At 44.1% G+C, this 15,477-nt stretch overlaps 1 protein-coding gene across 1 annotated transcript; it reads right to left on the bottom strand.

Moving 5' to 3' along the window:
- Nucleotides 1-6: 6 nt before the first annotated feature.
- prkcg (protein kinase C, gamma) lies at nucleotides 7-14,895 on the bottom strand. The gene is made up of 16 exons (XM_023426278.2): nucleotides 14,314-14,895; nucleotides 11,682-11,713; nucleotides 11,486-11,568; nucleotides 10,440-10,551; nucleotides 9,713-9,841; nucleotides 9,450-9,606; nucleotides 8,818-9,019; nucleotides 8,063-8,260; nucleotides 5,873-6,046; nucleotides 5,459-5,550; nucleotides 4,895-4,957; nucleotides 4,579-4,717; nucleotides 2,684-2,764; nucleotides 2,383-2,490; nucleotides 1,884-2,024; nucleotides 7-1,030 (listed from the first exon to the last, which is right to left on the bottom strand). The coding sequence occupies exons 1-16, from the start codon at nucleotides 14,553-14,555 to the stop codon at nucleotides 869-871; spliced, it is 2,115 nt and encodes a 704-aa protein (XP_023282046.1). The 5' UTR covers nucleotides 14,556-14,895; the 3' UTR covers nucleotides 7-868.
- Between the last annotated feature and the right edge of the window lie 582 nt (nucleotides 14,896-15,477).

The following is a 15,477-nucleotide window of genomic DNA, read 5'->3' as shown; positions in this document are numbered from 1 at the left end:
GGGGGGAGTGGGGGCAGCGCTGCAGCCTACATTAACTGTCACATTGTGCCCGCTGCACTGTTGCAGCGTCTCAGCGGGTCCTCCGAGGTCACTGGTGTGACGTTAAACTGGGAGGTCCTGCCAGGCCAGAGGAACCTGACTGAGCGCTTCCACAGGATGCCAAAAGATTAAAAATGGCTACCACTCAGTTTGCATCACAGTCAAAGTGTCAACAGTCAGACACACAATGAGATAGATATTTAGGATTACAGTGCTTCTGATGCTGAGTTACTGTACTGTGTGTGTACCTAGGAAACTTCTTTAGTCATGAACTGCAAAGGGATTCAAAAGTGACAGACTTGTTTTGCCTACTACCTGGATTTCTTTACCAGAGCTGAATGAGAAAAGACCCGACTGGAAAAATGTAAATGTTTGGTTTCTCACAACACAAGATGATTCTAATCAAAGCAATCAAAAATGGTTTAAATAAATTGGATGTAACGTTATATATCATTCTTGGATAATCTATGCTATAGAAAACTAGTGTCTGAAAGTAATTCATTCTAAAAACACTGCATGCATACAGATGAAGTATGTAATCATACTACAGTATTCTTATATCAAGTTAAGGGAGGTCTTACAAAAAACTCTAAGATGGCAATAAGGATATCGGTATTGTTTGCATTGTTGCAACATATTCTGTGACTATCAAGATGAAATACATACATCGAAGAGATTGCATGGGTATAAAGGTGTCTTGGCATTTCCATGTAAACGTCAGAATTTGGTAATGAGAGGTGTCAGATGTTCAAATTCTCTGTAATAAAACTACTTGTAAGGGGATAACAGGGCAGTTTGGGTGCACTTGGAGGGGTGGTGGAAGCTATTTTCAAACAGCAGTGAGAGGCGAGGGGGCAAAGTCTGGGTTGAGGAAGGAGAAGCCCTCAAAGTCTTCCTGGTTCATGGCTGCTAGTATCTCCGGGTCAGAGGGAGTGAGTGCTGACGGAGCTGCTGTGAAGAACTTGTCAAAGTTTTCCCCTTTTTTTCCACCCTGAAGAAGAAGAAGAAGAAGGAGAAAGAAGCATGTACACACGAGATTAAGATAAGGATGCATATGCACACGTGAATGTATCCACATGAAGCTTTTCCTCCTGAAAAAGAGACACAAAATAAGAAAAGTTAAATTATAAAAAGAATCCACCTCCGTATCTCTATTTCTCACCCACAGCCTCACTTTCTCTCGAAGGAGCTCTACCACACCTAATGTAGGAGGAAAGCTGCTCACGTCTCTTCTCCTGCTCCTTAACAGCGTATGACAGCCGTTCTGCTGGATGATATGAATCTCATTTAGCTAATGGGCCTGGCCTCTAACCCCTGAGCATACCCAGCTCACTCAAGGCACCCAACACCATTGGCCAGCGGGCCCACAAACTGGTGTGTGGCAGGCTAATGATGACACACATTTGCATATGGGAGGGGGAGGCAGGACCCCAAGGTCAGAGGGTCCTGTCTGTTACGACTGAACTGTCTGCTGGTGCCCATCTCTAGGAACCAGCAGAGGTGATGGAAGAGAGAAATCGGAGGGGAATGGGGGAGAGATAGGGAGGGAGGGACAAGGAGGAGAAGAGGGGATGAAATGGCCCACACAAAGTGGATGGCTGAGAGAGGAAACGCGCAGGGAAGTGAGGGAAAGCGTGGGAGTCGGAGAGAGAGAGAGAGAGAGAGAGAGAGAGAGAGAGAGAGAGAGGAGACAGATGGAAGAAAATGACAGCTTCGATTCCCTAAAAATGTCCTCAGAGAGACGGAGAAAGAAAAAAAGTAAGAGAGCAGGAGGAGAGAGGAGAGCAGAAAGAAAGAAAGAAAGAAAGAAAGAAAGAAAGAAAGAAAGAAAGAAAGAAACTGACAGTTCTGGGTTTGAAGGGCGCCTGGATCTCCAGTCTCTCCAGACGATCCCAGTCAATCCAGCGGAAGAACGGATGCTCCCTGATCTCTCTCTCTGCTTCCTCTCCTCCACCCAGACGCTTGGCCGGGTGCTTCGTCAGGAGCTGCATAAGAGTGAGGAAAGGGAGGGAAACTTGACTATAGTCAGGGGATAAAGCTTTGCTGTATTTTTTTTCCTATTTTTTTCAAAAGTGTTTTAAATGTAATATTGTGTAATTTCTGTTATTTAAATACACGTTTATCTCGACAGACAGATATTAGAGTCTTCTCATATAACTCTTAACAAGAAAGGAAATGTCCAAATTTTCTAAAATGTTGAAGTTTTTCTGTATGTTTGAAGGTATTTCTATAGATGTAATATGATGTAATTTCATGTAATTTTTCTGACTTAGATATGTATTTATATTCACCGTCTGCGTGCTAAAGGTTATATGAGTAAAGAGAAAATGAAAAGTGACTCACTCCCTTGCAGATAGCGACAGCTTCACGGGAGAGACTTTTTGGGTATGAGACACACTGCTCCATGATGGACTGAAACAGCTCCTCCTCATCAATACCATCAAATGGTGGCTAGAAGGAAAAAAAAGAGAGAGAGAAGTTAAAAAAAGAAGAGTAGCCATGAGGATCTGTGGGCAAACTGAAAGCAAATATATTGAAATTAAAGTTCTCTTGAACGTCTTTTGAAGTGATTACAAAGGACAAGCACTGGAGGCTTAAGTATCTGTGCACACGGCTCTATTGTTAGGATTAAGCTGAGTGTTACCTGTCCTGCCAGCATTTCATACAGCAGTACTCCGTAAGACCACCAGTCCACTGCTTTATTATAAGGCTGATATGCCACAATCTGCGAAGGACGGAGAGAAAAGAAGAGGCGATAAAAGGAGAAGAATGGCAGCGCAGAGATAAGGAAGTAAAAAGAAGACAGGGAGAGTGGGAGAAAGCAGAGTTGTAACAGTCGGCTGCTGCGACGGTGCACAGCCGGAGTGAAACGCAGAGAGGGAGAGAGAGAGAAAGGAAAAGAGAAAGTATGGCATTAGGGAGGGTAAACGTATGAATGAGCTCAGAAATAATCAACACATGACTTTGGATTTGTGTTTGTGTTAGCCTGCTTGTCTGCATGTGTGTGTGTGTGTGTGTGTGTAGGTGCACATGTGTGTGTGTGCGTGTGTAGGTGCACGTGTGTGTGTGTGTGTGTGTGTGTGTGTATGCGTGCGTGTGTGCAGGGAGGGGGGGTAATTATGAGGGAACAATCCCCTGCCCCTGGGGAAATATATTGTATCTTTTCCAAAATGGCAGATGCAGGAGAATCAATGGGTGTTTACATAAGAGAGTCAATACCCAGGGGTCCCATAGCAAGGTTTACAATATCAAAGACGTGCACAACAGTCACATCCGCTCTTTCTCTCTCTACTGCATCTGTCTACTACAAGTCAACAAACCAAACAATCTCCTTCACACTTTTTCTGAATTAATTTGTTTATGATCGCTTCACACAGAAACATACTCACAAACATATTTCAGAAAATTTGTAAGTTAAACATTATACAGGAAATAGAAATTTTACATATCAAAAGGGTGTCATGCAAAACCACCTCGGATGTTTTCAGCATTTCATAAGAGCAGATACTTGCACTGACATCCATTACATCCTTTTCAGACACTTAACTTAGTTTTCAGGGGTTTGTCTCGCTCACAGAGGACGATGTAAACATTACATTTTCAATTCTGTCTCAAAACAATAGCTAGGTGCCGATATGAACACTGAAACAGGTTTTGATTGAACGATCGTACTGGCCATTAAGAGATATTTTCCATACACATTACACATTACATATATGCTTCCAATGTATGTAAAGGCAGACTACATCCACAGTCCTCTGTCTGTGTAAAAATACATTGCAAACTTTCAAAGAGGTATCAGCGGTCTGAGTTCAACAAATCAAGTGGGTATCATCCAAGGTTACAGTCCTGTTAATACAAAGTTCCCTCTTTTTCTATCCCTCCTCCAGTTCTCAGCACAGACACAAAGCCAGGGGAAACACAAAGAGGGGGTTTTGTACAAAATGGGTTGTAACTTTGATTGATACCCACTTGAGGTGACAAACTGACTGTTGAAGCCTCATATTAGTGTCAAATAAACTTTGGGTCTGTGGGTTTTGTCCTCATCATGTTCCCATTACACTGGAAGCATTTTAGAGAAGGATCTCTTAATGGCATGCATGAACAGGAGGAATGATTACAGCAAACAAAAACTCTTTCAGTGCACCCGAGGGCACCTGAATATTATTTAATGACAAACTTGACAAAATGTGTTAAGTTACATTTGTCAGTTGTAGTAAGAGAAAGGCAAAACTGGTAACACAAGGTCTCTGAAGGACAACCACGATTACCGTGCAATGCTCTGATAGCACGAGCACACACTGCTGCTAATTGAATCATGAGAAGTTAATTATTCAAAAATGCTGACAAGGTCAGAGAGGACAGTGGAGATGAGAGGAGCTGCGGCGAAGCAACTTGCCGTCTCACAACGCTGCGAAAAACAGGTCAAGCAAACAACGAGGGGTGAAACAAGAGGAAATGAGGGATCTAACGAACAAATGAGGGAAGTTTCAGGCGAGATTGTGAACTGTGGAGCGAGGTCGGGGGGGGGCAGTGTACCTCAGGAGCGATGTAGTCGGGGGTGCCACAGAAGGTGCGAGTGGTGTCGCCCTCGAACATGCCCTCCCTGCACATCCCGAAGTCGGCTATTTTTATGTGGCCCTCACTGTCAAGCAGCACATTATCCAGCTTTAGATCCCTGGGAGAGAAGTAGATAGATCACACTGGTATGAATCATCTTGATAGATAACATCTTTATACCAGTCATTATCTACAAAAGACATGATGAATCTGTGTCATGTCTGCGTGCTGCACTGCAGAGTGCCAGTGACAGCACCAAACCAGGCCACGCTAGAGGAGCAGCCCACTGCTTTACCTGTAGATGATGCCTTTGCTGTGGAGGAAGAAGAGGCCGACCGCTATCTCTGCTGCATAAAACCTGGTGGGAGAGGAGGGGAGGGGAGGGGTGGGGGTAAGTGGAGGGGAGGGGGCACTCACTACTGGTTGCTTTAGGTTTTTCAGCTAATTCAAACGAGGTTGATGACAAGAAGAGAAGAGAGAGCGAATGGAGCTTGAGAGGGTGATGAAAGGGAGAGCAACCAAATAGATGAAAGGCAGAGAGATGAAGAAAGAAAGCTGGAAATGAGCAACAGGGTAAAAATTAGTTTTAGATGATTGATCAAAGATTATTGATAAGATGAACAGCCAGGGGGAGGGAAAATGTAGATGAAAAGATCAGATTAGTGGGAGGAGAAACTCGGTGGTGGAGGGGGGGTGGTACTTGAGTTGATGAGTTTTTAGGAGTCACCAGGTGTAATGAACAAAGCTAAGAGATGAGTATGTATGTGAAGGAACAGAGAAGGAAAAAAGACAGGAAATGAGACGCTGTAGATGAGGACTGTGATTAAAGGTAAAAGAAAGGAGCTTTTTAACTACATACGCTGCGTGAGGCTCTTTGAACTTGCCAACTATCTGAATGTGAAACATCAGGTCTCCTCCGTTGACGTATTCCATCACATAATACAGACGGTCCTGCAACACACACACACACACACACATATATACACACTCTCTATACATAATGACCTCTTGTCCAAATTAAAAAGCAATCTGTTAAAACCCCTCCTCCAGGACCAAGGACCTTGTTAAAGAAAGCAAGCTAATTATTTCATTTATTAATCGAAATTCACAGCCAACCTGGACTGAAACAACTCCTGGGAGGACTGTGCAGACAGAATGTCAGGCGAGTTTATGGACAATTTAATGAAGGTTGTGTGTGGTTCATTTGAGATTGACCCTGCACACCTTCTACACACACACACACACACACACACACACACAGATGTGCACACACCTCAGTCTGGAAGGCGCAGTAGAGCGATGTGAGGAAGTGCGGGCGAGAGGAGAGCCCCAGGACCCTCCTCTCCACCAGGGCGCTCTCCGTGTCCTCGTCCTGGAAGAGAACGTCTTTCTTCAGCACTTTCACGGCGAACAGACGCTCGCTGCCTCGCTCCTCTGCCAGCAGCACCTGTGCAGCAACACAGAGAGGAGAGACGAAGCGACTGTGATAAGAATTTTAAAAGGGGGCTACTGTATGTCTTTCAACTGCCGCCATCCATAAATAAACAAAATTTTTATTTATAGACACTGCACCAACTGTCTGGCACCAAGAAAAGCAAAATTGATTTTTTTCAAAATTCCTCTTAAGGTTTACACAGCTGCAGTGAGCATCACATTGGGCCTGGTGTGTTTTTTTTGTGTTTTGTTTTTTTTGTTTTTTTCTTTAATTGCATTCACACAAAATGTATTCAAACTCAACAGTGTTCAAAACTCTTGAATGCATCTTCCCTCATTCAAGCTTTAGGGTTAGGGTTATACATGTACTGTCCTGTAACGCTGGCAGGTCTGAGTGTTCTGCAGGTCATTGTTTAATGAATTACAAGGTGCTGTTTAATAAAATAATCTGCTTTTGAAGCACACTTGCAATACTCACGCTATTTTGTGCATGAAATTAAGTGTGTGATAATTTTCCACAGACAGTGAAGTTCCTAACTAACTAGCTAAAATAGTGCCTGAGAAAAAAAAAAGAGAAAAGTTATCACATTATAATTGACAGATGCTTCAGCAAGTTCAGTATTGTGCACATTTACGCCAACACGGTGAGATAACTGAATGTTATGTTAAATTAAAGCTGCTCTGTGCCTGAAAATTTCACGACATGTTTATGTCATAAGTGAAAAAGCAAAGCAGCTCACGTGTTTTTTAATCAGACATTAAAAACACATTCATCTGCAATTTTCACACTCCTGTGAAATTGGCTTCTGGCTGCGGTTGCTCTGAGAGCTAATGATGCTATAATTTTCCACAATGAGAGCCTCATGACCCACGTTTTAGTGGAAAAGATGTGGTCAAGAGCACTGGAAAGTGCTGACAACAATGTTGTTTTATATTGTCTGGCCAACCTGCAGGTCTTTGCCGTAATGGTCACTGGCTGGTGGGGATTTAAGATCTCATTTTACTTTCAAATAGTGGTGAATAGTACAGAAAACTACACGGTTTCTTTTTTCAGAAATCAATGTGGTCTACATGAAGGTGTTTGTGAAGAAGCAGAGTGTGTGTGTGTGTGTGTGTGTGTGTGTGTGTGTGTGTGTGTGTGTGTGTGTGCGTGTGTGTGTGTGCAGGGCTATTGATGAACTGCCAGTCACTGAGAGAAACTCTGCCATCCTCTGTGATTAGGTCTGCTCTGCTCCTCTCTGTTGTTGTGAGCACCGACTCACATAAAAATGGGTCTCATCATCCTCCATCCAGAATATCACAAACCTCACTAATACAGTCACATGTGCTTCTTCTCTTTTCCCCCTCTCGATATCCTGTTTCCTTTTGGTCATTTTGTCACTTGCTGCATCACAGTAACACTCTATCTCTCTGTCTCTTTCTCACTTTCCCTCCCCCAGCAGCCCCGGGGTCTGTCTCTCCTTTCTTGGGTCGCTTTTTTTTTTTTTTTCTCACATCTTACGTAAGTCGAGTCTATTTCTCCTGTCCTCTGTAGACTCTCCTCTGACAGTTATGAAACAGCACAGGGGGATTTCAGAGGAGGAAGAAGGACTCAAAACTCCACTCTCTTCATTATGGCTCATCTACTGGGGAATTAAAGAGAAAATGGAGAGCAGAGGCTCCCTTGAAATGAACACCTCCAGGAGGACTGTCTGTCTGTGTGGCATGTAGGAAAGCAGCCAGCCCGAGCTCACGACTGCTGACGGCACAAAAGAAGCTAAGGGTTAAATGAATCATTTGGCAGTAGGAGTAGACACAATGACCATGTTACTAAGAGAGGAGTTTTTATTTTCTGCTTTGCTGTGCCCAGGAGCTGCTGTATGAAATGCCACTTGAAGGTCAAGTCCATTGATAGAAGAAATGATTTAAAGCCAGGAATAATCTTTGTTGTTTTCAGAATGAATGGCCTCTTTGATATCACTTACAGCTGTTGGATCAGAGGTGCTGATTGTGTGTAGAAAAGATGACATTTCGTCTCAGCTGGTTTTACCTTGCCAAAGCTGCCTTTGCCAAGCACCATGAGGAAGTTGAAGTCGAGGATGCCCACTTTGACTTTGCTGGGGCCTGGGGTGTGGACCGGTGGACAGGGTGGGACAGGGGTCGGGGAGAGAACGGCAGGAAACGGTTCAGACAGTGGCGCAGGTATTGCTGGAGGCAGAGAGGGTGTTGTATCGTCTGGCTGAGGCTCCTAGAGAATGATAGTGGGAGGGTAGAAAATTGAATGGTTGGCATGCCGTCCAGAGCTCGCGCACACACACTCGCACACACACTCACACTCACACACACACACACACACACACACACACAGGAAACATGAACATCAGACAAATCAAACTCCTTTCTACCCCTAGATTGGGAATACAGTCAGGCAGAACAATCCTGCACCCTGGTGGAGACACGGTGTAAAGGAGAAAGGAGTAATTCAATATAATTTATTATCTAATTATTGACCTACAACACTGGGCATAAATCCTCCAAGGTTTTTTCTCAGACAGAATTGTAAGCAGAGGGACAGTTCAAGATCCTGACCCAGTGAGAGCAGTGGCAGCTGTTGTTTATTAGATGAAAGTAATTATAAGCTGATAAAGGCAATGCCAAGGCCTTCAGGTAAATGATCATTAGAATGATAAAAAATGAAGGGCTACTCCAATCTCTGGAGAATACAGGTATAAATATCCCCCACTGTTGCTCTTTGTTCCCCATGAGGATCAACTGATGTCTGAAGTGGAGCGTACTGCTTCCTACCTGAAGGTCTGGGTCTGGCACGGGGATGTTGTAGTACTCTCCTTCATCCTGGGCCAGTAGTTTGAACCAACCACAGATCGGACGCCTGAAGATCTCGCTCACTCCGAATGATAGCGCGCCCATGAAATCGTTCCTGGACGTGCGGTCCCAGTCCCATACCTCCACAGACAGACGTCTGTCCCACTGGTGACCACGCACTGAGCTGGACAGACAAACATAAAAGCTAAAGATCAATGGGGAGGGTTTGCTCAGTGTGGGCACACAACAATACACAGAGCCACAAACAGAAAATGACTGTTTGACTGCCTTGTAGAGTGTGTTCTTCTTTATGACATTTTCCAGATTTTAAAGGCTTTTTAAAAATATTTTAATTCTACTGAATATCAGGAAAATGTAAACAGAAAGGTAATAAAGAAGAGAAAACTGTTGACATCTCAGGTGTCATCAGCCTTATAATCTGCACTCTGCTCTTATATTTCATCCTCTGATCTTCATCCTTTGGGGTAATTTTGGATGCAGCAATCTCAGTTTCTGGGACATTTCCTTTTACCTAAAGCACATTTTTTTTCCAGACCCCTTTGCTCAGATTTGCCCAAATTTTCCACCTCGGATCAAAAATCACATTGACTCACAAGGTGAAACTCTCATTCCAGATGGGATTCAGTGTGGAGCGGATGGTCTTGGTCTTCTGTTTGCTGTGGCTCTTCGGGTCTGGAATCAATTTCAGTTTAACGTACGGGTCTGACAGGCCGTTAGGATCCATGGGCATCAGGTTACGAGCCTCCCCCACTGGAGAGAAAGTGGGGTTATAGGAAGTGTAAACACAGACGCTTCATTTGTAAGTGTAATCCTTCTTTTTGTTTGAAACTTTCTTGAATCCAGCAGGTCCTCCCACCTGTGACGTAGACGTCCTCCTTCTCTCCTCTGACAGTCAGGTGGATTCTTCCTCTCTTTTCTGTGTGGTCCTGGCCGCAGAGACTGGGAACACTGGTCTCACACCGTCGATGGACGTTCATGTCACAACCTCACCGGACGACGACACACGAAAAGCAACAAACACATGCATATATGCCAAAAACAGAAATTAGAACTCAAACTTTAAATGTAAAGTAAAAAGAGCAAATTCAAAAATTTGTGATGTAAAAAAAAAATTAAAATCTGTAGACACGCTTTGACTCCCAGGACAATGAACGCACTACATACCAAACCCCGAACCTAATCCTAATCTTAAAGGAACAGTTCAACATTTCTTCCACTGTCATGTTTCTTCAGTAATTACTATACAGCCATCAGTTAGTATAGCTATTAGCCTAGCTCTGTCCGATGCTAACAAGATTTACCAACCAGCAACTCTGAAGCTCAATATTATATCTTGTTTGTTTAATCTGTACAAAATGTAATTTTAAAATTAAGAAGTCATAGTTTTAAAGGGGCTTGGTACCTGGAGTCAATTTCCATCGAATTCTTGGCAAGATAGTGAATCTATACATTTTGGAGGTTTTTTCCCTGCAGATAGGAGGTGAATGCCAATAATGTGCCTGTTCGAGTTTTACCTACATATCATGGTTAATACAAGTACACAGACACAGACGTGCTACACTTTTATATGTGGTGAAACTCACAGGCACATTTCATTCCCTGGTGTATGAGGCCATACAGCAGCGAGCCACAGTGGTCGCAGAAGGTCGGACTGGAGTAGGTGTGGATCTTAAATGTGTGTCGACTCTTCAGGTCCTGAAATACAACAGAAACAATCTGCACTGAGAAACCACACACACACACACACACACATACATACACACACTTACACAAACTTACACACACCCATGCAGAGTATGATTAGTGGAGAGATGTTGAGTGGGGTATTCATGGACAAGCCAATTAGATTTCTCCACTGGGAGAGGACATATAAATGAGAGTGCATCTCGGCAAGGCTGTGTGTGTGTGAGTGTGTTTGACTGTGTATATGCTGTGTAGAGAGGGATGAATCATTTTTATCTATCTTCTGCTCATCAGCCCCCCCCCCCTCCAACCACCACTCTCAATGCACCATCCTATCCCAAACTGTTTTCCCTCCCTTGTCGCTCTGAGGCGCTATTTAAAAACACCGTCACCCTGTTTCTCCTCTTTCCCTCTGTGTGTGTTCCTTTCAATCTCTCATCCTTTCTCACTCAAACACACACATGCACACACACATGCACACACACATGCGCAAACAGTCACACACATGTTCCCCATGACCTCATTTCTGAGGCAGTTTATTTGGCTGGCAGGAAAGAAAAAAAACGTGAAGAAAAGACAAATCTCCCTGAAATCCTCAAAATGCCACACAGAAGAAGACTGAGCAGTCTGCTGCTCTCTCCCCCCTCTAATTCCCCCTCTTATCAGTCCCTCCCACCCTCCACCTGCATCTCCCCCACTCTCTATCTCCAACTCCCTGCATCTCTGAGGCCTTGTAGGATGACATGACATGAGTACTGACGTCACAGATGGGACAAGGCTGCGTGATGTGAAGGATGTATGGATCGACAGATGAGTCATGCACATGTGTCACTGGTGACAAGCGGATGGCTAAATATGATGATGGCGGTGTAAATCTTGGGTAAATGGAAAACAAGAAAGTAAAAGTGAAAGCACTGTGACAGATATGCTGAAAAAATCTGCTCACATCTGGTCTGGGGGCCGCCACAGAGCCAGGACAAGTGAAGGTCACAAACTCGTGACATCTTTTGTGGACCACAAAACTGCACACTAAAGAAAACATAAAGAAAAGCATCCTGAAGAATGAATCTGTCACACTGAAAAACTAATCTGAGAAGATTAAATACAGAAAAAAAAGACAACAACACCAGGTTTATCTCTACCTTGACATTGGAATCCCTGTTTGCCGATGCCCCTGAGTGAGAAAGGCACATGTATTAAGACACAAAAACAATCTTCTCTACTGCACTTTGAGGTGAAATATTTTTGCTTCTGAGACTGTTTCACAGCCAGGAGAGGACAGATAATGCTGCCAAGACAGAGATAGTGCTCTTGCATTATTCCATGCTGTATTAAGACCAACAGACATGCAGGCACAAGTTGAGAACAAACTCTATCTCATCAAAACACCACTGGCTGTGTTAGCGACTGCCACCTTGATAAACAAAGTCATTATGTGCGAACTCTGAGTGTCTTTCCTTTCTAAGCCACGCTGCTGACTAGGTCAAGTAGAGCAGTTTCAATTATTGTCACAGATACACACACACACACACACACACACACACACACACACACACACACACACACACATAAACACAATTCTCCTGTTTCTAGAACTGCGGTGTTGGCTAGTTTCCAGTGTCTCCTTAGAGCTTTAATTGAATAATTAAAGTCATTGATTGACTAAAGAGTCCACTCAGCGGCTTGCTTGCTGTGAATCAAGTTTTGATTAGGAGGTTTAGAAAGGCAGACGAACAAGACACTGTCGAGAGCTCCTCCACAATCATACTGGAGAGGCCCAGGGGTTCATAGGAAACTGACCATAATCACTGATCTACAATCAGTTTACCATCTGGCTAAGTAATAATTAAAGATGAGGTTGGCGAGGATAATCTGATCCCTGATCAGCATTCAAGTCTGTGTCTGCAGCACTGAGCGTAGGAGGTCAGTTCTGGTTTTTGACCAGCAGAGAGCATTAGAGAGCCAGGTATGGGTTTGGAGAGAACTGACAGTGTTGCTTGCTGGCCGGATATCACAGGGAATTCAGTGAAGCGGATAACTGCATTTTAAATTTAATGATGCTTTGAAAAACCTCTCTGATACATGTAATTATACAAAGGGGTCGCCATAAAAAAAACATCAGAATATGGCTGTAAAAATGACCAGAAAACCCCAAGAACATTCTGGATGATCTATTTTAATGACAAATTACAAATAATCAATTGCATATGGTGCAAATAATAAAATGAATGATGGCTGAGTTACACTTCGCTGCTTCAGTTTCAGGGCCCTGGTGTTGTCTGTGCCGGCTCACTGTCACACTGTCATGACTTAGTGGGACACTTGAGTCGAACGGAGCCGTCATTACTGTTCTTATAGGACATGTCTGCTGTGAAAGAGGCCTGTCGGATCTGTCCTCAGATCTGTTTGAACTGCATCACTGTATAATCTTATTCAGTGAGTTTTGAACTAATTACCCTTTAACACAGCAGGTCATTATGTCCAACCACACATAAAATAAAACTGTGACACGAGGCAATTTGCCTAAACTATTTCACTCAGTTGATACTGAAGGAACCATACAAGGTACAACCTGTTATCTTTTAGATCCTGACTTAATAAACAAGATATTTACATTTCAAAATTAGAACAGTCGTTTCATAGTCTTTAATTAATCTACCGATCCCTGCAGGGTCTTTGACACCCAGGCTGAGAGCTGCTGCTCAGACATCCTGTGTGAAAGAACAGAGTTTTCACCCTGAACTAAGTGCTGCAAGTGCGGCCAAGACAGCAGCCAGTTGGAGAAATGTCCTGAAAGCTACCCAGAGGCTGCTGGCACATGCACCGCCCTGCATCCGACCTACACCCTCACCATATGTCCACACACACACACACACACACACACACACACACACACACAAACTGATTACTTTAACAATCGATTATGGAAATAGTTCTTTTTTTTTACTCAATTAATGGACTAATCATTGCAACTCTATCAGTTCATTGGGAGATACATGTCTTTCACTGGCAAAGGCATTAAAAATGTAACACTGCAAAACAGATTTTACACATGAAGTTCAGTTTCCTGTTTACGAGGAAAAGCTTCTGCTCGGCCTGTAAAAACAGGTTGTTGCTCTGGAGGAGTTTACACAAGTCTGAGAAAAAATTACCTCAATGACTTAAGATTTTTAACAGAGTCTGCATTATAAACACTTGGTTTGGGGTTTGAAAGAAGTCGCTGTTGGTAGACAATACTAGAGATTTAACGTCAGAATATCTCAGCCTCCGCTACATTGAGTTTGACCATTCTTTGCTTTAATCTAATCTGTCCCCTGTAAATGACATACTAAATTGGAGGAGTTCCCCTTTAAGGTCTGAATAATTACTCCACCATGGCTGCCTCTGTGTGTGTGTGTTTGCATGTGCTCTAACTCTGTGTGAACAGTATCTCAGTATCTCCTAATTAAATTCTTGCTAGTGTGTGTCTCCATGTGTGCGAGCCATGGAGCTCCTAAAGTGATTCCTGTATTGTGTGGGCTGCAGTGAGTGTGGAGGTGAGGTTATGTGAACAGATCAGGTCAGTGTGGTGGCTACAGAGTGTGGGCTGTTTCTCCAGCAGGCAGCTGGATCTGGTGAAAGAGAGAAAGAAGTGCAGAGAAAGTCAGAGTCAGATGGAGTAGTGGGATGCCTGAGGAGGCGGCTTATGAACTGCCGGGGTGGTTTCTGTGTAAACGTGTGTGTGTGTGTGTGTGTGTGTGTGTGTGTGTGTGTGTGTTTGTGTGTGTGTGTTACCAGATGAAGTCGGTGCAGTGGCTGCAGAAGGTGGGCTGTTTGAAGAAGCGGGCCGTGAACTGATGATCTTTGACCTCGACAATCCTCTTGTGTTTGAGTGCTCCCTTCCTCTGGAACACGGGCACCCTGGGTGGAGGGGAGAGGGGCGAGGGCAAAGGGGAGGCACCGGGGGAGGTTGCTGATGTAGGGGAGGCCAGTGTCAATGGGGAGAGAGATGGGGTAGGGGAGACCGGGGTAGACATGATGCCTGGAGGATATGGTCGAAAGAGGGGAGGAGGGAGGTAGAGAGGAAGGGAATGGATGATGAGTGTCAGTAAGGAGGTACAGAGTTGTGCAGGCAAAAGACCTTGAACATGGGAGAGGGAGGAGGAGATATAGCAAGGACAGGGAGGAGGAGCAGGGGGAGGAGGGATGGAAAGTGTAATGGGTCACGGCAGAGACAGGAGTTGTATTAATGGCACATGGGATGTAGGGTAGGGAGCAGTGAAGGAGTGACGTGATGGAGAGAAAGATCGAGAACAGATGAACGGCCCGGAAGTACAGAGGAGGATGGAGCGAGCAGGTATGAGAGTGAAAGAGGAAAGAGAGGTGTAATGAAGGAGACAGGGAGGTTAATTCACATACGGAGGCAAAACTCTCCTAAGAGACTCTGAGTCGCTGAACGATTAGTGCAACTCACTGTGTCCCACATAGCGCCTGTCCATTCTACCGACATCTCCCTCTCTCTGCACCCCCTATATCGCTATCTCCCTGGGAGCTATGACTAATCCCCCAACTCCCCAGCCCCTCGTCGTCATGTCAACTGGACCTCCTTTTGCCATGTCAACAATGCCCCCACCACCTGCTCCAATATTAGAGCCCGTATCCTCTCCCGACTTCCTGCCTGCCCTTATTAGCAATTAGTCCCATTTCTGAAGAAAAGTTTGGACCAGAATAATATGTATACGTCTACAGGGAACACAATGTGCTGGAGAAAAGTGCAAAACGACAAATATTAGCTGCTAAGATTCCGGTGCAAGAGTTGCACACCACTAAATGATAAATGAAACACCAACAGAGATTTAATGAATAAATAAATAAGCCCAAAGCAAAAACCCATGCCAGAAAAAAAAAATGTGATGAAATGATGGTGTCTCAGCAAAGAAGCAGGAGCAAATCAATCAA

The sequence above is a fragment of the Seriola lalandi genome, unplaced genomic scaffold (genome assembly GCF_002814215.2).
Source record: "Seriola lalandi dorsalis isolate HSWRI2012SDOR001 ecotype SW California unplaced genomic scaffold, Sedor1 jcf7180002054825, whole genome shotgun sequence".
Lineage (NCBI taxonomy): Eukaryota > Metazoa > Chordata > Actinopteri > Carangiformes > Carangidae > Seriola > Seriola lalandi.
Note: the sequence above shows the minus strand (reverse complement) of the source record. Positions and strands in the feature narration are given on the sequence as shown.